The sequence below is a fragment of the Pempheris klunzingeri genome, chromosome 8, assembly GCF_042242105.1.
Source record: "Pempheris klunzingeri isolate RE-2024b chromosome 8, fPemKlu1.hap1, whole genome shotgun sequence".
NCBI lineage: Eukaryota > Metazoa > Chordata > Actinopteri > Acropomatiformes > Pempheridae > Pempheris > Pempheris klunzingeri.
The window spans coordinates 13,935,590-13,957,401 of NC_092019.1; the positions used below are offsets into that span (position 1 = coordinate 13,935,590).

Consider the following 21,812-nt stretch of genomic DNA (forward strand, 5'->3'; position numbering starts at 1 on the left):
GAAAAAGAAACACCACCTAGAGATGGGGGCCTTTCCTCATTCTGCACTCTGCTGTATCAGCAGTTTGGTACAGCAGCACAATTGAATGGCTTCGCAAGGACCCAGTCAAGCATCACACTGCTGACAGAGGGGAAAAAGATATATCGCTAATAGATTAAATGTTCATAGGAAGAATTAATGTCCTTGCTTTACCTTGGCCAATATATGTAGGATCACACTGGCCCGTCTGCTAAGCTAAGCTGAGCAACCGACAAGCTTAATTTAATTAGCAAAATGTCTGACAAGTCAGTGGTATTTGATAAATACAGACATTTAGATACAACAGTATGGGGACAAAACTTTGCTCTACAGCACCACTACAGATTAAAAGCAGAAACTCCACAGAAAAGTTTTGAGGCTTTACTGTCACTTACGTAGAAAAAAAGCAAGTATTCAGGATCATGTTTAATCATTCTTTCAAATAATTTTACTATTAATTGATGTAGAGCTGACACAATGAAAAAGAAATCAACCATTTTGATAATCAATTAAATGTTTTCAAGCAAAAACATTTGAAGCTTTACTGCTTTTCTTTATGTTATGCAATAAAGTCCTTGTTTTTTCTAAGCAATGATGCAAAACCCAAAAAGTTTGATATCAACACCTTAGACTTTGAGAACCGTGATGGACATTGTCACAATTATCTGACATTTTAAAGACCAAATGATTAATTGATTAATTGAGAAATTCAGTTATTTCATTAGAGATTAATAAGTAGATTGAGCTCTGAATCCATAAATCGTTTAGTCTAAAAAATGTCAGAACAGAGATTTTGAAAAATGATTATCATCATTATTTCCCAGCACAAGGTGATGACTTTGTCTTTGTCTAACACAGTCAAGAAGTCACACAGTTTCACATTTTCAATTTACATTTATAATTGGTTGACTGCTTTTTTTAATCAAATTAATGACATGAGTTATGATTAATCACCTAAAGGATTTAACACCACCTGTTATTGGAAGACTATTGTGAGTTCTTATCATTCTGTCTGCTCCTCCAAACAATGCGCAGATAGAGACACACTGTACTGTTCTGTGTGATGAATATGTGGATCCAGTTGTGGAACGTTTGTATGCTTTTCCTCTAGGAGCTGCTTAAAGGTGACATTCATTAACTGTATTGTGTTCATTCTGACCAAAAACATTTAAGTATAGTCATAGTATTTGTGCCTGAGTGACCTTAAGCCTCGGCACACACGTAATACATCTCCACCCCAACAAGTGTTTGACCTTCCAGTGTACTGCACCCTGCCCAGCCCTGAATCCAGAACTCTCTCCTGCTTTCGGGACATTTTGAAACTTCCTTTTTGGGGCTGTCTGGCTCACCAGATGTTTCCTGAACCCACCGTGTTCCTAACTCACTCCCCTCCCTTTTAGTGAAAGGCAAAGGGAAGGACAGAGAGAGTGAAGCTGTCATTCACTCTCAGTCAAGCCTAGCTCAGAGAGACACCTGGAGTAAAACTGATGTGCTGATCTGCCACAGAGCTGAACAAGGCAAACAGCGACTGGGATTTACTTTGGCTGCAGTGACAAAAGACTGTAACTCACCTGGACGGCGCACGCAGTATCATCCACTGTACATACACTTATTTTGAGCTGCTCACCTACTCTTGTACATTTTTAAGAGTAGTGTGAGCTCACAGGCAGAACCCCAGCTTTTTTCTTGTTGGACAGCCAGAAGTTGGTGAGCCGGCGATGTCGTGGGACTGTGGCCTGAGGTACATGTTCTCCGTGTCCCCTGTGCTGCAGCCTGGGAGCATGTGCATCCTGCATGACAAAGAGGACCTGTCCAGGCTGGAAATGGTCCAGAGACTGGCTAAGGATGGCTGCCGCTTCCTGCAGAACCACAGCAAGGGCCCAGAGAGGACAAGCGAGGTGAGATACACAACAACAACAAGACTGCTGCAGTCAAAACAGTGTTTCTTATGATATATATTTACAACATTTTACAACTGTATTTATAGATGAAGGGATATAGAACCACAGCATTGGTATGAAATACTGCACTCATGTATTTCCCTGAACAGTTATCTTTGGCCTTGTCAGTGAAAACATCAGTCAAGCTGCTTATCAGGTAGTCCTCTCTTTGTCATTAGCATACCTTATCCTTGAATATTTAGTCAGAGAACATTAGGTAGTCCATTTTACTCAAGGCTATACTTTGGTGCTTTATGCTGCTGTTATGTGAGCATTGTGCCTGAGCATCGTTTCTCGCAATCCCTGCAGTTCCATCCATCAAACCGATGTTAATTTGTTGTGTGTTGTCATTGGCCTCCATACATACTATAATGTCTCTGCTTTCTCTGAAGATGAATGTTGTCATTTAGATTCTGCCAGACAACAAAAAGCTTTCTTCAATTTAATATACCAAAAATGTCTCCAGACTGCTTCAAAAGAGATGTAAGAACAGTATGCACTTGGAGTGCATGAAATTCATATACATAAAGATTTACATTATAATTGCACTGTTTTCAGTTCAAATCAGCATCGGCTGGATCTATGTACAGCTGCAGTGTCAGTGTAAAGTTTTCTCTGTCGGTATAGCAGCATCCTCAGGTTTCAGGAAGGTTTAAGTTCATAGCACTACTACTACTATCTGTCAGTATTGAAAATCCAGCCACGGTACTGTATGTTCAGTTCAAACTGCACACTTTTTTTTAAAACATTACATCACCTGCCACTTGCCTGCGCAGGAGACGTCAAATTAGTTGACCTCACGGTGGGCTCAGCTTCTCCCTTCCTGCCAGCTGTATCTGGGCGCTGAACTGAACAACAATGGCAGGAAAAGTTGACGCAAGAGGCTGGACCAACATGCCAAGACATTGTATCGTTTTAGGGTGGAATCTCTTTATCAATGTTGTTATTCAATATGATGACCTTTCGTCTGCACAAAGCCATTTCCAATCTGTGTGTGACCAAATGTTGGTGCTCAGTGATACAACAATCTGTTTTACCTTTGTTGCTTTAGTAGCGTGCTATATAGCCAGTTTTTCACATTGTGAATTAGTATACCAATGGCACATTTATGTAATCCTTGTGGTAATGGCCAGATACACTGACCTTGTATTTAATATTTGAGATTATGTGAGATTATCCAGATCCAGAGTATAGAATGGTCTAAAGTAATCCAATGATGCTGCAATGCACATCTTTATTACATGTGACTCATAAAAGTATCTAAGCCCAGACATCAAAGAGCTTAGAAATCACAGCTGGCGAAAAAAGGGATGCTCAATATACGGCAGCCTCCACGTCTGTGAAAATACTCTGGCACACAGAGATCATGAATATTATGCAATCTCCTTAAATTTGAAGCCAAACATGTTTGTATGTCTTTTCCTTTGGTAGTTTGTAGGAAAAACTATTCATAATTCAGTTTGCTGTAAAAAGCCTTCAGGTTTAAACGTAATGCTGACAGTTTTGACCCTGGAAGTTACTTGTTCTTTCGTCCTTTTGCTTCACCACCACACGTTAATTATTCAGGGGTATCAGAGCTATCAGAGGGATATCAGTGCTTGATCATCTGTTGTATTTGCTCTGTACGCCCCATTGAAACAATACATAAAGCATGAGTAAGCACATGTGCAAATATTTCACATATTCCGTGTTCTTTGGTGTTCTATGGTAATGTGTGGTATTCAATGGCATTCTGTGGTATGGTGCAGTAATCTACGTACTGTATGTATGACGTGTATGATGTATGACATTGTACGCTATTCTAGGGTATGCTAAGGTATTCTGTGGTAATGTGTGGTATTGAATGGTATGCCATGGTGTTGTATGGTATTTATGGTCATTTATGGTATCTATTGTCGTCTGTGGCACTCTATAGCATGTAATGGTATGGCACAGTAATTTATGGTAACGCATGGCATTGTACGGTATTCTATGGTTTGGTATGGTAATCTATGGTATTTAATGGTAGTCTATGGCTCTTTAGCATGGTATGGTAATCTATGTTTTTCTATGGCATGGTGCGGTAATCTATAATAATGTAAAGTATTATACAGTATTCTATGGTATTGTATGGTTTTTATTGTAATCTATGCTATGTATTGTAATCTGTGGTATTCTATGGTATGAATGTAATGTAATGAATGGTATTGTATGGTATGCTATAGTATTGTATGCTATGCTATGGTATTCTATGGTATTTAATGGTATGGTGCAGTATTCTATGATTATTTTATGCAATGGTACGGTAATCTATGGTAATTTATGGCATTTACACAGTATTGGTGAGGTATTCTGTGGTAATCTATGGTATTTTAAGGGATGCACATACTCCTGTTTACAGTATATTAACATATTAACATGTTACACAGGAATTTCAGCTAATTACTGTTGGAGATAATGAAGTGCATTTGCATCAAAGGGTTCTTTGAAAACAGTACTGATGTATGAATCTCTGGTCTTATTCCTCCTCTACCTTCCATTCTGTATGAACCACACTGTTCCTTGAGAAGAATTTAGTCCAAATCTGCACTCTGTCAGGACTGACACCTTCCAGGTCCCTATAAGTGTTCCATACCATGCGTGCCAGACCTGCTGCAGCACCACAGAGACACGCAGACAGAAAGTGTCCCTCCAGCCAGCGGAATGCATCTGGAACACACCAGCACTTTGTGCAGAGGCCTGATAAGTGGTATTTACTCTTCTGCTGACGACGTCCATGTTGGGAGGATTTCAGTGGTAGCTGTGAGTTGAGGTCACCTCCAGGCTAGTGTAGGAACTGTGCGGCCCTGGCGCTCTGTGTCATTACAAGCATCCACTCTAGAGGACTGATTATGTCTTTGTAGTGGGACACTGGTAACCACAAAGCCCAGTGTGCACCCAGTAGTGGCCTGCAGCAGCACAGACGGGATCAATAATTCATTGTGAGGGAAGGTTTGTTTGCTGTTTGACCCATTAGTGGTACACTGAGATACTCTGTTAATTTTTGTCAAGAATTCAACTTGCTTCACGGTCATGTTTAGTAAGACAAAAACTGTGTACTTTGCTGAAGCTAAGAGCACACAGTGTATATCATGCCTTGATAAAGACAGAACCACTAATGTCTTTTTTCCTAAGAACCGGGAAGCTAATCAGTGCAGCCTTCCCTTTCTGGGAATTATCTCGTTCTTTTCTTTTCATCACGCTCCTAACTTTACGTCATACTATCCTGTGACAGGATAACACTGTCTGTTACACTGACACACCCTCAAGTGCATGAAAGCAATTTTTATACATACATGCATGTGTACGTATGTGCGTGTATTACGATAAAGAAGGACTAAATTTATACACTGTCACTTTAACACATATCTAAACTTTGTTTAGAGTCATGAATCACAGCACTGAACCAACTGCCAACAAACATTGCCATTAATGGCTCTTTCTGAGTCTCTTTGAGCTCCTGCTGTTTATAGACACGACTGTCGGGCTGTGTAATGTTAATACTGAAAATGTGGTTTACTCTGTGATTGACACAGTTGTGTGTGTCTTTGTTGTATTAGGTAGTGTGTGTGTGTGTGTGTGTGTTTACATGTCATGATAATGCATGCATCAGTGTACATGTTGTGTATCTACAGTATGTCTGTGTCTGTATGTTTGTCCACAGATCACAGATAAGTGATGATGTGCCAGGAAGTCATGCTTAACTGAAGAGCTGTGGATGCTTCTCTGCAAAAGGCAATTAGGGCAGAAAACTGCAACCACTTCCAGCCTGTCTGCCTGGCTAATTGCATGCACAGAGGCTTGTGTTGCATTGACTGATGGCTGAGAGGGGGGGGCTGAATGGAGGGGGGTTAGCTGATGCAGGATACGTATGCGTGCACCATACAGTGAACTCCTCATTAAGACCAATATGTCTGATCCTGTCCCTCTGTTGTCAAGCAGCTACCAGCCATTTTTATAGTTCACAGAAGCTGCAACAAGCCTTTTTGTTTAAAGTGGAGGGTTAAAAAGAAGTTTGATTTAGATACTTATAATTGAGTGTCCACTCTGATCAGTCATGCACAGCATCATAAGCATGCATTAAGCAAGAAAATGGAATATACGTACTGCTGCTTTAAATTTCAGCTTCCTGTCGTGTCCAACGTCAATAAATCAATCAGTTGAAGAATGATTTGAACAATTTTGCTTATCGATTCATCAGTAATTGAAATAATGATATCGTTTGAATTGATGAGAAATGTAATTAAATTATTAAGTAAAAATGGCAAAAGTCATTTTGGGGGTTAGGCGGACAAAATAATAAATTTTATGTCACCTTGGAGTCTGTGAAATTGTGATATGGGCACTGTTCACTGTTTCATGGAATTTTGTAGATTAAAATTAAATGAGTGGTTAAAAGATAATGGAAGTAATTATCGGTTGCAGCCATATATCTGACTGCTCTAACAGTTGAAACCTACACGTAGAGAAGGGGGGCATTCGTTGACTTTTTTCGTTGTTTAAGGAGTGGATAGAGAACTTTTATTGTCTTTCACTGAGGCTCTGATTGATAACGTGATGACTGGGTGATGCTGTGTGGCTAAGAGAGACAGAGTGAAACAAAGAGAGTGGGGGACAGCAGGCAACATGAGGATGAATTCATCATTCATAACATCTCATGGTGGTCATAAGACAAGCACCTACCATGTGAGTTCAAATCTAAATATAACTGTGAACCACTAAAACATTGCTGGTGTGCAGAATTTAACCATGACAGCTCAAAAATAGGTTGTCTCTAGACACCACCCATGATTTAATAGGCTCTGCATAGGACTTGGTAATTAAAATTTGCATGGGATTTTATGTTAATCCCTGAATGTGCTCCACTGATAAGGACTGAATAATGATATATGGAAATTCTCTTTCATTTACAGTGCTGGCTTTGACAGAGTATTATGATGGAAATCAGTGGTGATTTGTGTGAGTGGGACACAATTCAGGGGAATCTCCTTGGTGATAACACACTCCCCTACCTCCCCCCTCTTTCTCTCTCCAGCCCCAGAGTGACGAAGCAGTCCGTGTCTGTCTAAGGGAGAGGGGCCACGATGTGCTGGTTCTCCAGAGAATGTCGTCAGAGCAGCCAACCCCCTCTGCATCGGCGAGGGGAGGAGGGAGAGACGAGGCGAGGAACAGGAGGTAAGCCTCTCCACTCCCCTCCTTCCTAGATTCCCTCACTCCCTCCCTCTCTCACTATCTGTTTCTCTCCCTCAGCGCTCTCCCTCTCATCATTCTCCCTCTCTGTCTCTCCGGATCACACACTCACTCTGGCATGCTTACATCACAACTCTCTACACATTAATGACTGCATTGAATACATATAAGTAAGCAGCATGGGACTGTGAGGCAGAGCTCCGCTGGCTGCCTTCCCATTCAAGTCATTCAGGAGCTTTTTCAGCTGTGAACATACCGGGATACCTCAGTGTGCTTGAGGGATAGACGGCAGTGGACGCTGGGCTTTAACAGCTGCAGGTGAATGGATGGGTGGGTAAAGGGGGCATGCAGCAGTAACCACGGCAACGTTGCCGGCGTGAGGGCACAGGGAGTTTGCAAGGATGGGATCTCGGCCACAGCCCCCGAACCTGCGGCAGGAGGAGGGCAGGCTGCTGCATGCTGCCTTGGTGGAGCAAGAGGAGGACGAGGACGACGAAGAGGGCTCCGAAGAGAGCAGCAGTGACAGCACCAGCCGGGCAGAGCCGTTGACAATGCCCACCTTCGATGTCCCCTACTTTCGTTACATAGACGATGAGGGGACAGAGGGAGAGGAGGAATGGAGCAGCAGCCGCTCTCTGTCTTCTATCGAGGAGGACTCGTCCAATGAGTCTGTTGTGTCTGACAGGTACATGGTGGTATCAGGGACCCCGGAGAAGATCCTGGAGCACTTGCTGAATGACCTGACACTGGACGACGACCAAGGGACAGCCCAGGGCAAAGAGTCAGGTCAGCATACACACTTATACTGATGCCCTGAAACACCTTTCTTATCCCCTTTGTCCTTACTGTGTTTTGTCAGCATGTGAATAAGCATTTTTTGTTGTCTTTGTGAGTGCAAAACTGAAAAATATATATTAATATATATAATATTTAGTTGGTGGATGGTACCTAGACAACTTTATGGCCAAAGCTTTGTTAAGGTGGTATGCTTATGCAGGTCCCACTGATTCTGAAAGCTAGATAGAAAGAGAAAGCGAGAAATAACTCCTTTTACTTTCCCTATTACTCTCTCCGCTCCCCACCCCCCTCTCTCTCCATATTGCTGGGCTAATCATGTGCGATCACGCATCATCAAAGTTTGAGCCCGTACATTTAAAAGCCTATGACGGGGATAAACGTTGCTCGTATCTTTTGCATGTCGCCGTGACGGACTGCGTGACATTCAGTCCAGCCTCACAGCGACGACAAATCAACACATTTCCCCTCTTCCCAGCAGGTAGATGATAATGTGACACTGTTGCCAAGGCAGAGGAGAATCTGTTGATTGAGCAGGAAAAATGGTTCGATGAGAGATGATGACTGAGAGCCGAGGCACAGTCACACAAGCAGAGAAAGAATCGTAGAGAGAAATAAGAAACACTGTGCGGGGAGGAAGAGGGAAGCAAAGAGGGAAGGGAAAGGAGACGCAGATTTCTCCTTGGAGATGGAGATGGTCACAGACGATCTCCCACTGGGAGGGAGGCAGGATAACCCTGTACCAAAGATCATTACTCATTCTGATGAGGAAGTGAATGAAATTGATCTAAATATCCTCTCAGGAGACGTCCATCTATTTGCAAAATGGTGCATTTTACATGCACAAGAGAGTTATGTCTTATGTTTAACTGCATATTTTATTGCTATAATTGAGTGTTTGATATTGATGTAAAGTTAAACAAGTATAGAGTTAGTATAGAGATATAAGATATCTCTCCATTCCTTCATTTAGTGTATTTACAATAAAGTCAGCTTTTAGTTAATATCCTAATGGCTCATATGCACTGTGTTGCTGATATATGATTCACCATTAGCTCACCTGGCAATGAGTGTATTGAAGTTGAGCCTCCATAGGGAGCTGTGGGCCGGAGCGTGATGCTGAGCGATATCCCAGGGTCAAAGAGGCAAAGACCTGAGGACGAGAAGTCCTGAACAGCAATTGATCTGCACTCAGTGGTGTTTGATAGTCTGAGTCTTGCTGGCCTTGGTTCTCTCTGTGCGAACACTGAAGCTCTATATGCTCCAGTGCTGTGCCCTTGGAAGTTCAGCTCACCGGAGGCATGACTCCGTGAGATTCGTGATTTCATCAAAAATGGATTTATTTGAACATCCACCAAACTGCTGTGTTTGGTGTTTTTCCTCTCAAGGATGGCTCAGCAACATGACTGATGATTGCAGTAGATTACCAGTGTTGTGTTTACGACTTACGTGCAGCACAGCACATTAGAAAGCCAATTTTATCTCATCATGGGTGCATTTGCTTCCATCTACAACATTAAGAATGCAGAGGAGCTTTTTATGTTTCTGGCACTTCTCTGTAAGAAACACAGGCATGTTTGAGGAAAAGCAAACGTGACCCACTGCAGTAGTGTGTGCTGTGTAGATGTCTGATATGCCAGCCTTCCCTCCTGTGGGTTAGCATTGTGGGTAGCATTCACAAGTTTTCAGTATTGCTGTCTTCCCTGTGCCCAGTCTCTGACTACAGCTATTGATTCTTGCTCAGCACAGATTCACAGTGCACACTGCCAGCTCTGAAAAACATGCAGTGGAACATTTGTGCCCTTAATGAGAGGATGTTCCAGCTTCCACCATGTGGGGAAACATTGATGCTTTTTTGTTGTGAAAAACATCCCACAGAGTGAGCAAATTTAGAATAAAAAGTATCTAAATACTAGCATAATAATTTATGGGTTTTACCTCAAGAGGATGTCCTCTGGTGGTTACTGAGCCTGTAAGTGACACATTAACATTCTGATTTCAAAGCTGCATTGATCTATTTTATGAGTGCTTATTGCAATGCAAAAGGGATTGGCAGGTGGATTGACAGTTTGATTGATTTCACAGTGGATTGACAAGCTGGATCAATGAATCCATTTTGCATTTCCTCTGAAAAGGAACCTACATTTGTTTCTGTTTGATTGCCTGAAGGCAGGATCCTGTGTTAAACACCGGTGTACAAAACACTTTTGATTTCTCTACAACATACATTGACCTCTCTGGTCCAGGCCAGCCACTGATGATAACTGAACTAAATCTTAAATAAAAATAGTGTGATGTGTAGGGATCACAAATCAAATCAACCCAACAGACGTTTTTATAGTTATGCATAAATATTTTTGGGTCAGTGAAACGAACACATTTTTTGCTAAACTGCTTGGATTAAATCTGATCTGCAGGACATTCTCTGCTTTTCTGCTGTGTTACCAAGAAAAACTTTAGAGTTTGACTTAAGGTTGTAAGATTAAATATTTATTCTGTTTTCCAGCTTCAAAAAACTTGCAGAGTGCACAGCCTGGGGAGCAGTATGTGAGCTGTTACTCATGAGAAAGTGCTTCAGTTAGTTAAGCTTGGAGAAAATATACAAATACACAGCAGTGAGAGTGCGTAGTGCATTGTGAATGTGTGCGTTTGTGTGGAAGGGAGGAGGTGAAGTACAGTATGTGGTGACTGATCTTTTCTGGCTTTGTGTTAAGGTGTGTTACTGTACTCTTTGTGGGAGCTACACGTGTACGTGTGTGTAACCTCTCATAAGCAGTGAGTGAGTGATGCATCCACAGCTGCTCTGCACGGATTAACATAATGATGTCAGGGAGTCCTGTGGACCAGAACGCACACAAAGGCCCTGGGAAGCCAGTGTGAAATTAAAGGGGGGAATTTACAATTCAGGGTGTGGGGCACACTCACAGAGGGGTTGAGCGGAGGTTGGCCCTAATAGGATTTGTCAAGCTTTTTGCCCGTGGCCAGGCATCACGTCTGAGAGTTACTGTCCTTCTTTTTTGTCTTCATGCCTTAGAAATGTATTTTAGTTGCCTTCATGTCAATTTTTGAAATGCACTGTTAATTTCACCTTGATGTCACGATGTCCTACAAATAATTACTTCAATTTTGATGAGAAATTCTGGGAGACAGGGACTTTTAAAATCAACTCTTAATAATGAGGGAGCCACGTTTAGTCTTTGTTTATCATGGTAAAAAAAAAAAAAAGAATCTTTTGATGTAAGTGCACTTCATGGTGCGGGGACTTGTCAAAGTGAGCTGGTGGTGATCTATTTGACCAGCTTTGGTTTAATCCATTTACAGACACCTATGTTTAACCTTGGGAAGAAATCGTACAAGGATGCGGTGGCCGCAAAATGCTGTAAACACATTAGGATGATAGCAAAGCAATATCAGATTGCTTTTCTGTTTTCAGGATAAACACAATGAAAACACAGACTTCATCAGAGGTCAGAAAGAGTCAACTGACGCATTAACATCATTGGCTTATCTTTAGTGATACCGCCTGCAATGACAAATGTGTGAGATTGAAGATAAAGCCAGTAAAGGCTTGTTTGAACTTGTTGGAGCAGAATGGAAGAATCCTCAGTGGTTTCAGCACAAGTGATCATCACAGACTGACCGTAAAGAATAATGTGCCATTGAATGGTCTCTCACATTATGCTTTCCTCTGAAATGTCTCTGCTTAGTGCTTGTTAACTCATATTTGACAGCAAAAAAATGAGCTCTCCTACTGGTATCATTAAAATGGAATAGGAGCAACTTAAGTCAAGTCTCTGAGCTGTCATCTCAATTAAAAGCACAGGCCTACTGTGTGTGCAGCTCAACAAACATTAATCATACAGTTGGCAAGGTCACTGGTGTACCTGCTGTCCAGCATCCTGTAACGCTGTACAAACCTAATGAGGCTGTGTGTGTAGGATTTATTTAACGGTCTGCATAGAATTTAAACTTGCTTTACTGTCTCTCTCCTCTGAGACATCCTGGATCTTTTATAAATCCATTCACCTTGCAGCAGTTGAACTATTTCTGAAGTTATGATACTAGAAAATGTAAATGTTTTTGTCCATTGTCCAATAATGTGTTCTTCTTTGTAGATACACTTCTGGATGACTTTCTGCTGACCTACCCAGTGTTCATGTCCACCAGTGATTTATGCCAAGCTCTGCTGGGACAATATCCTTGAACACAAGAGTTTTTACTGGAACAATATTACAAAAATTCACATGTAATAACCCTCTTCTGTGAATGCTGCAGACAGAGATGTTTTCTACAAAAACATGACTGCTTTATTGACTCAAAGCAGCTCCTCTTCACTCACCCAACAGTCTATTTTGCTGCCTGTTCTTAAGTCAACATCACACACTCGGTGGCTTTATTCATGCTTCACTGTATATTGCGTTTGATGTCAGCAAATAGATCTCGCTCTCCGTCTGTGCTGAAGCCTTAACCGAATCCCACCTATTGCACCAAGCGATACAGAGGGAAGGAGGACAGGAAGGAGGTTCTGGAGAGGAAACGAAAAGTCCTGCACATGGTGTCACAGTGGATGGCTCTCTGCAGAGATTTCCTGAGGGAGGACGAGCATGTCAAACTGTTCATGAAGGTAGGAAATATAATGTTCCATGAAAAGGGTGAAATCTGGGTGTGATGTGAACTTAATGTGGGAGAACTTAATGTGAATATCGACATTTCCTTCCAGACTTTGTATCGCTACGTGTTGGATGATCTTTATGAGCACCCAGCCCTGGAGAAGGATTTGAGGGAACTGCAGAAACTGTACCAGCTGCATCGCAGAAAGTGAGTGACCACGTGATAGTTTACTGAGTCATTTTAAGTTATTAGACGCAGGGTAATTCAATACATATACGCATAAATGATCTCTGAATAGAACAAAAACTGTATTTATCAATATCAAGTCTGGGTGTGCACAACAGCAAGTATGACTATCCCTGTTGGAGGTCTGAAAAGAAGCAGAGACACCACTGTAGCTGCTCTCTGACTACAAAGAAAGAGCTCCTTCTCTGCTTGGTGCCTTTATGTAGAGTCTCATCAATGAATCCATTCAGAGATTGAAGAGTAATTGCAGTGTTCTGGGGTGTTATGCATGGAAAGATGAAGGTCATGGAGCTCTTCATCGTGAATCTCCAAAAGAAGGAAATACAGGAATTTTGAGAACTGATGCTGTCAGAAAACATTGTCACATGTCATGAGATAAAAGTATGTTCCACCACTTGTTTACTGTACAGAAATTCAAGTCTGCAGGCAACAAATTAATGTCGTCAAACTTATGTGTAGGAACAAAGTGATACACACCATTACAGCTCCTAACTTCTCGGAAAATAACGGAATTCAATAAGTAACTCCATAATTTATATAGAAATTCATACAGTGCAAACTAATCCAGAGTGCCACGATGCTGACCTTTTTAAATGGAAGCCGTAGCAGCCACAGTGTGACAGATCCACATTTCTGCTCATCAGCTACATTAATTCTGTAATAATGGGCCACCGACTCCGTTTTTAATGGCACTGCGATCCCTGGCCTAATGCCAGCTTATATAAAAAATGATTCCAAGGAGTTCCCCGCAGCCAAGTGCACATCCTCAGGGACTGAACCAATATCAGAGTTATTATCAAAGTAGTATTTGTAATACAGGCTACTTATGCAGGCTCATATCGCAGAGTGAAACAGTGTCAAACAAACGTGTGTAGTTCTACATGCACTTCATTTCTCTTTAAAATCCTTTTGTAACTGTGCAGTCCTCATTTTCTATATATAATTTTTGTAGGCACAGGAAGAGATAAGAATGCTTTTCAATTTATGGATTGACCATAACATTTTATATCAGAGAGTCTAAGCTTTTCAAACTATTTATGTATGGATAAGTGGTCCTTGTACATCTATTATTGTATGTGTGCATGATTAATTTACATTGAACACATGTATTAAATTCAACCCTGCAGGTCTCTTACTCGACACATTGATCTGTGTTGTTGTCGTGAAAGTGGAGCTGTTGCTTAGCTATAATTTCTTGGTTTAATAAAAAGAAGCATCAAATTGCTCTCTGACATTTCAGTGTGAACAACCCCCCAGTTACCAGACACACTGCCACACCCAGGTCCCCCCCACCTCAGCCATAGCCTCCAATCGGACCCTCTCCCTGGGGATGCTCCAACCTGCCGCCCATTATAAACCAGTGCAGATAATTCAAACTGACTCTGCTGCCATTATCTGAGCTTGCTTTATTCATGTTTATATTCAGGGAGGGAGATCCACAACACCCACTCTTTAAAGCAGTGGACTTTGTGTGGGTGTTACTAAATGACATACTCTACTATTTATGAGCTTCTCTCAAAGGCTCACTCCAGGGAGGACAAGGTTGACTGCTTTGTGGCAATCTGCTACGGAGTGAAAAGCTAAAAGGTGTCATTTTGAAGAAAGAAGACTCTTTTAGTTCCTGGCTCCCATTAACTTCCATCTGGCCTTTTGTGCAAAAAAAAAGCTCGAGTCATACACTACGTGTGTGAAAGCACAGGAATCAAACACCACTTGATCTTTTGCACTTCTTTCATTATGTGCCATTATAATTCACTGAGCTCATTCACATCCACAGAGACTGAGTTTTTTTGAGGAGTAAGACAGTGAATCAGATCACAAGCTCTGTTTTGACATGACAGTGGGAGTCAGGTTTTTCATTAGTGCGGGGCCGCTGCTGGCCAGCGACAGAGGAGATCCCTTAGGGCAGGCTTTGTGCCAACATGCCTATTGTGATGCAGAGCCCAGTAAGAGCTGAGGGATGATAATGGACACGGGGTCTATCCATCATGCTAGCAGGGCCTAACTGATGAGAATAGGGTGATTAAATGAAGGGATCACATTGGAAGGTCTAAAAATCTACAAAGCACTCTAATCTCGCCTTGACACCGGTCTTAAATAATGGACTGAAAGCAGCAGAGGAGTATTTATATGCACAATGACTTTACCTTGATTATAGACTGCGCATTGTGCACTATGGGTGATGAAGTGGTTTCTATGCTTGACATTGTTGCAGCCAAAGGAAAATCACAAGATCAGTTTTTAAGGCAAAGTTCAGTTAATATTTTGGTGCGTGTGCAGGCACATGATAGATGTTTCTTCCTCTTTTTTTCAGTACGGTGGATGAATATTCCCCTCAAAGAAAGGTAAGTGAAAAGATCTCGTGTCTGGTCTCTTTAGGACGCTTCGAAATTATTTGACTAAACAAAGCTGGCTACCAACTTTGTCATATTAGTTTGTATTGGAGCTATTGTCTTCACATTTCCTGCTAAAGACATTGTTCTATAGTTCTACAGAAAAGCCCGGTGTTCTCAGGCAATATGAATGTGAGTCAAAATCCACGCATTTCCCTCCCTTTAGAGCAAAGCACTTTTCCACCAATTGAGCCTGAAAGAGAACGGGCTCCACTCCAGAGTCACGCAGAGGGAAACCAAGGAAGGTAAGTCGTAAAACATGGCGTTCTTCACACATTCCTCCCATCATACGTTGTTTCCAAAACTGTTGAAAGGAGACATTTAGTCTGAAGAGTAGAACAATGGGAATCCTTCCAGGGAAAGGAATGAGAAGGTTTGGAAATGCAGATTCCTGAGTTATGACTAATTAATTCTTTTTGTCTTATTGGGATCAGCTTTTGCTTATTTTAAAGGGCAGGATCACCAACAGTAGATGTGGGAACCTATTTTTGAATATTTTTTTGTTTCAACTATGTTTAATCAAAAAACATTTTCCCACTGATCCCTACATGATCTGTCCCAGTAATAACACACTACACAGTCCCTGACAGTTGGTCACTGAGTGGTTACACTGGAGCAATTGAGGGTCAGTCGCTTTGCTCAAAGTCACCTTATCAATAAGGGGCAGCCCTGTTACTGCTTTTCCTCCCCATTGTGTCAGAGACAACAGCAGGTGATTTAATTGATTGGTTTCTTTCTGGTTGAAGGTGTGTTAAATGTTTAGATAACCTGTGGTCCGTGTCTGGAAAGAAAAGCCACATAAATTCTGCTCTCCATTGCATACGGTGGCTGATTATCCTTCCTCTAGAATATACCCAGCACAAAACGCTTTCCACCTGCTCTCACAGCAACGTGAGCAACTGCACAACACCCCCAAGGTCCCCAAAAGCCCCAGGGAAATTTTGGTAATTTGATTATTTGAAAATTTCCAAGGGAATTCGCACCAATAAAAAACAATATCTCTCGAGTCCTGAATTATTAGCTGGTCTTGTGGTTCTGTGCCGTAATCTAGTTTCAACAGCTTTATTATTTAGAAAGCCTGCTGCCTCCAACAGTTATTGTGGCCATGGGCAGAGGCTCTGTCCATGTAAGAGCCTACTGCAGCCTACTGAAACAATATTTTCCCTCCTTTCCAGTGCTGTGTCACGTGTATATTACCATGGACTCGTACCTAAGCACGAGGACCCATGCTGGGGTAGTGGCCCAGGAGCTGCTGCAGGCAGTGGCAGAAAGGATGGATGTCCCGCAGGGAGAGCTGGTACTAGTGGCCGTCACGTACCCTGGAGGTAAATACTGCACCATTCTGGCCAATCAGCTGCAGTACATATCAAGCATCCCTGCAGCCATTACAGCGGTCTGAACAGAAAGTGCATGTTTGATGATGGACAGGAATTAACGAGCGTGTTTATTGGTCATGTTGGATTGTTCAACACGTACAAAATAATATCTGCATTGTTTTACTGTTGGGGCTTCTACACTACTGGAGTTCCATTTTAATTTCTCACAATATTTCATACTTGAAGTTTTTCCCCATATTGAATTTTACACTGAGCCCAGATTTAATTGTGTGAGATTGTAATCAACAGAACTGACCTGAATATCTCCCCAGTGTCAACAGTTAAAAGGTAGAAGTATTTACAGTCCAGTAATATAAAGTCAGTATCTGTTATCAGTGACTGAAGTGACTGCTTACCTCAGATTGCAGTCTGGCACAGCGAGTCTTATCTCCTGCCTCTGATAGCTGCTTACAAGCCACCTGACAGATTTTTAATGGTATTCTGCCGTTTGTGATATGTTTTCACCCCTTGCAGGGAGGCTCCTCCTGCAGCCTCAGGACAGAGTCTTCTCTGATTCTTTGCGGCCGGTGGGGAGGCTGCATGCCTGCAGGAAGGACTTAGGGGAAGTCCTGGTAAGAATATCACTGCAATGTGTCACTTTGACTTGAACACACCGTACATTGATAGTTCATACAGCCTCACACATCAGCTCAGAAGCCGTGAATAACGTAATCTGTAATTCTATTAAATACGTATGCAAACGCAGCACAGTTAAGGATATGTTAGAAGCCATTTATCAAAATCTGCTACCATGAATTTACCTGTTTCCCTCTTCAGAATCCATTCACAGACAACTCAGAGGTGCAACACAGGACAGCCCGCATGCTGAGTTTAAACACGTGGGACGTGGCTGTTGCTCTCACAAACTTTGACTGGACCATCTTTGACTCCATTCATGAGGTTTGTCCCACAACTTGAACACTGACTAACCCTAACCCAAACAGCTTTACAACGTGACTTGCTGTCAGCATCACATGACCTGGCTCTGCTCAACTCATGAGCGACTCACATGTTGTTCTTTTTTACAGCAAGAGCTTGTCTATTTCACCTTCAGCCGCCACAGCAGCAGCAGCAGCCACACTGTGGCGTTAGAGCTGCTGCTGCAGCGCTGCAATGAAGTCCAGCTCTGGGTGATGACCGAGGTGCTGCTCTGCCCAACGCTCTGCAAAAGGGTCCAACTCATCAAGAAGTTCATCAAGATTGCTGCCCAGTTAGTAGCTTTGCTCATATCCTTCTGCAGTTTGATTAGAGACATTGATTGTGATGCGCTCTGGCTTCTCGCCCCGTTGACCAACACTACAACATTTCAGTGTCTTTAGGACGAGACATTTAGATTTGGGTGGAGGTGCTGCCCCCTCCAGTGGCAAATAATTAAACTGCATCTTTTTGTGCTGTGCCCCTGGAAGTGATTGAATTGTGTGCTCCATTGATCTTTTATAGCTGTAAAGCACAGAGGAACCTCAACTGCTTCTTTGCCATCATAATGGGCCTGAACACTGCAGCTGTTGGCCGCCTCAGTCAGACATGGGAGGTAAGGATGTGTTTTTTTCCTTCTAGACAGGAGTTCTTTTTCTTTTTCACCTGTGACACCTTCATAGCTTAAATGCATAGTATCTAAAACATAAATTCTGTTATTGACAGAAAATTCCTGGGAAATTCAAAAAGCTGTTTTCCGAGCTGGAGACAATTACAGTAAGTGTAATTCATGGCACTCTGTGTATACAAGACACTGTGCACATCTGTTTTGAAACGAAAAAACAATGACATAAAGCCACTTTAACGGGGAAAACGAGTCTCTGCTTCAGGTGAAATAAGCAGATGTTCTTAATTTCTAAACATCTGGCGAAACACCAGGTGTTTTAGATGATCATTAGTCTTTAACACCACCATAAGTCAGCTCTAACAAAGCATGCATGCACAGGCACACACATTCACCCCCCCGGAGGATTACACTCATTCGTTTTGAAAATGTCTTCACAGGATCCCTCGCTGAACCACAAGGCCTACAGGGACTCCTTCAAGAAGATGAAGGCGCCAAAGATCCCCTTTCTTCCTCTGCTACTGAAAGGTGCGTTCATTATTCCATCACAGCAGTACCCCACAACTGCTCTTACTCTCGGGGGAGAGCGCTGTGAAATATTTCTGTCAAGCAGATTTGACACGTAGAAACACAAACACAAACATTTTATCTCAAAAACCTGTTGGTTGAATATTCACAAGGCGTCTTTCTGTTTTAGATATTACATTCATTCATGAAGGAAACAAGACATTTCACGATAACCTGGTCAATTTTGAAAAGCTGGTAAGTTCATTAAGCCTTTACAGCACTGCATGATTACAGAAAGTGCTGAATTTGCAACGTCACTTTTGACGAGGTGTCCATCTTTGTTTGCAGCACATGATAGCAGACACAGTGCGGCTCATCAGGCAGTGTCAGAAAGATCACATGGGTCAGTATTCAGATCATTCATTCCTCATTTTATGGTGTGAGAGAGAAGAAAGTTTGGTTTTTCTGGCCTTCACAGCAAATTACGTTTTTTGGTGCATAGTTGAGATAAAAGATAATCTGCCCTGGATGCTGCTGTCTTAACGTGGAAGTAAAGCATTGTCTTTCCCTCCAGGAAATGGCATCACCCAGAAGAGCAGCTCAGAAGTGCGAGCCTACATTGATTACCTTCATATCATCGACAATCAGCAGACTCTGTTTGAACTGTCACACAGACTGGAGCCTCGTGCTTAGAGTCCAGCTGTCACTGCACTTTCCAATGTGTCAGACTGCCAGACTGCCAAGGAACAATCTATCGCTGTCTCATCTATCGCTCAGGACTCAGCCGGCAATCAGAGGACGCTTCGTGATCTCGGCCGACCACAGGAGGGCAATCAGGAATCTCTGACCAGACACAGGAATAAGCAGCAAAAGACACATCTTGGGTTGAATGCATAAATGTTTGTGTAGATACACAATAGCGTAAATAACCCAAAACGCCTGAAAGCAGGCCCAGAACAACACCATCCAACAGCTGAGCTCCAGCATATTCACTCCAACTTCTGCTGCCCTGTTTGCAAGAAAAACTAACATCAAGAGCAGGTTAGAGCTGAAGATCAGTATGACTAGATCTACAGGTGCAAACCTGCTGCTGCTGCTGCTGCTGCTTCTGCTGCTACTATAACTTTACTGTCCTACAGATGGAAGAGGTTGGCAGGTGCATAGCTGTCCTGACAATGACCCAACAGCTCCCCTCTGTGGAGAATCAGCAGCCTGCAGAACCAGTTTACATGCAGGTGAAGTGCTTCCCTAATCTAATTAAAAAAAAACACTACCGTCAAACAAATCTGCAAACAAACAGATTGAGCATTTTCAGATCTGGTAGCAGAAGGTTGTTTCAACAGATTTAACCAAAGAGTATTTCAGTCCAGTGGCGTACACACACGTCTGTCTTCTCAGAGATGGCCAAGATCCAGATGTTCTTTGCCAAATGTAGGACACGCAGTCACAAAAAAAATCAGTACAGCGTATGCACAACAAGCTGATGTCTTGCTAAACTGAATCAAGATGACAACAACATGAACAGTGAAAATGATTGTTAAATATTTAACATTTTCATATATTATTTTCATTATCTATTTTTACATTGCAGAATTTTCTTCCTCTACAGTTTTCTATTGTTTGAGCATAAAGTGTATTAGATGGACCTTTACACAATTCAGACAGGTTTGGAGCAGGAAATTAGAAAAGAATACACAGTATACTGCATTTCTTTGGTGTGTGGGTGTGTGTGAGTTATAATCACGTGTGTTAGTGCCAAATACCATAAAAATACATATTCAAGTTCATGCTAATTGCTCTCTTTTTTATTGGCATGAGGATCTCCATCTAGCTGAGCTGTGGACAATCAGTTACATGAAGCAGCAGACCCATACTGACACGTCTCTGTGTTGGTCTTTAAATTTCAGGTTAAAACACACTACAGTGGATTTTTCCTCGTGTCAGGGGTCCAGTGTGATAACGTTTCCAACCACCACCCCCCCCCCCCCTTTCTGAACAGTTTCACTACTTTTTGAGTTACAGCTTTTCTCCTTTCATCCTAATAGTGAATGTTTGGATAGATGAGTATTTGTAGAGAAATAAAAAAGCTTTATTGTGTTTTGGGGTGAACTGTTCCTTTAAGTAAAGAGCAATAGCAAAATCAAATACTACAGCACCTTCTGGACAAGAAAAAAAGTACAAAAAGAGGAAGAAAGATAAAAGCCATTTGCGTATGTACAGTGTGTAGACACACTACTGTATTCAGTTGTATAGTGTGAAGTCATAAAAGATTTATTCTCTAATTTGGTCAACTGAAAATTCTCACTCTTGCATTGATTGAAAATGTATTGTATATTTTTGATTTTAAAGCCCACAGTGAACATGGAGAGAACATGCTTTAGCAGTATCCATCTTATTTTGAATTTTATTTGTATCAGCAATGTACAGTTGATTCTGTTTATACTGTATATATATAAAACATATATGTTGAAATTCTGGACAAGGATATTTATTTATTTCAGAATTATTTATTTGCTCTATAGATATTCAGTTTGATTACATGATTTTTTTTATTTTTATTAATGTACACACTGATTTTGTTGGTCTGCATGATATGGCAAACCATGGATTGACCACCAGTGTCAGCGGTGCATGCAATAAAATATTTTTCATCATCATGAGTTGGTTAATGTAGAACATGTGTACATAAACGGCCAAATGGTACTTTCTAACTCTTAGACCAGACACACAAGTAGAATTAGTACACACAATTTAGAGTTTGTAATTTCAAATGAACTCAATATGAAGAAACACATTACTGTGTTGTCTCAAACGTCTCATGTTGTCATGGTTTTTTTATACATATAATATAGGCTTTAAATAAGTAAAGTCATGATAAAAAATGTATTTAGGGAAGCATAAACAACAGCGTTGAACCCAGAAAAGGATGACAATTTAATATGCTCTTCATGTGCACAAATACTTGAAGGCACTTAAAGGAAGAGAGTAGAAAAATGAAAGGACTGGCAGCTGCATTACAGCGTGTTTCAAGCTTGGCACCAAGCATCTTAAACATCCTTCTTCATTCAGTCACTCTAATCCTTCGCTTTAGGTACAGTCACTTATCAACATTAAATGTATCAGACCATCATGCTCTGCGGTGAGGCTTTGCTGCCTCTCTGTGGCTGTAAAAGGGTAC

The 21,812-nt window shown here is 41.7% G+C and overlaps 1 protein-coding gene across 1 annotated transcript; it reads left to right on the forward strand.

Moving 5' to 3' along the window:
- The first annotated feature begins 1,484 nt into the window (after window positions 1-1,484).
- Window positions 1,485-19,511, forward strand: LOC139205040 (rap guanine nucleotide exchange factor 5-like). Its single transcript, XM_070835115.1, has 18 exons — window positions 1,485-1,916; window positions 7,012-7,151; window positions 7,852-7,952; window positions 12,077-12,155; window positions 12,441-12,585; window positions 12,682-12,779; window positions 15,133-15,163; window positions 15,378-15,456; window positions 16,387-16,536; window positions 17,062-17,159; window positions 17,365-17,487; window positions 17,616-17,797; window positions 18,028-18,118; window positions 18,229-18,279; window positions 18,568-18,655; window positions 18,825-18,889; window positions 18,983-19,037; window positions 19,209-19,511. The coding sequence occupies exons 1-18, from the start codon at window positions 1,737-1,739 to the stop codon at window positions 19,325-19,327; spliced, it is 1,875 nt and encodes a 624-aa protein (XP_070691216.1). The 5' UTR covers window positions 1,485-1,736; the 3' UTR covers window positions 19,328-19,511.
- The last annotated feature ends 2,301 nt before the right edge of the window (window positions 19,512-21,812 follow it).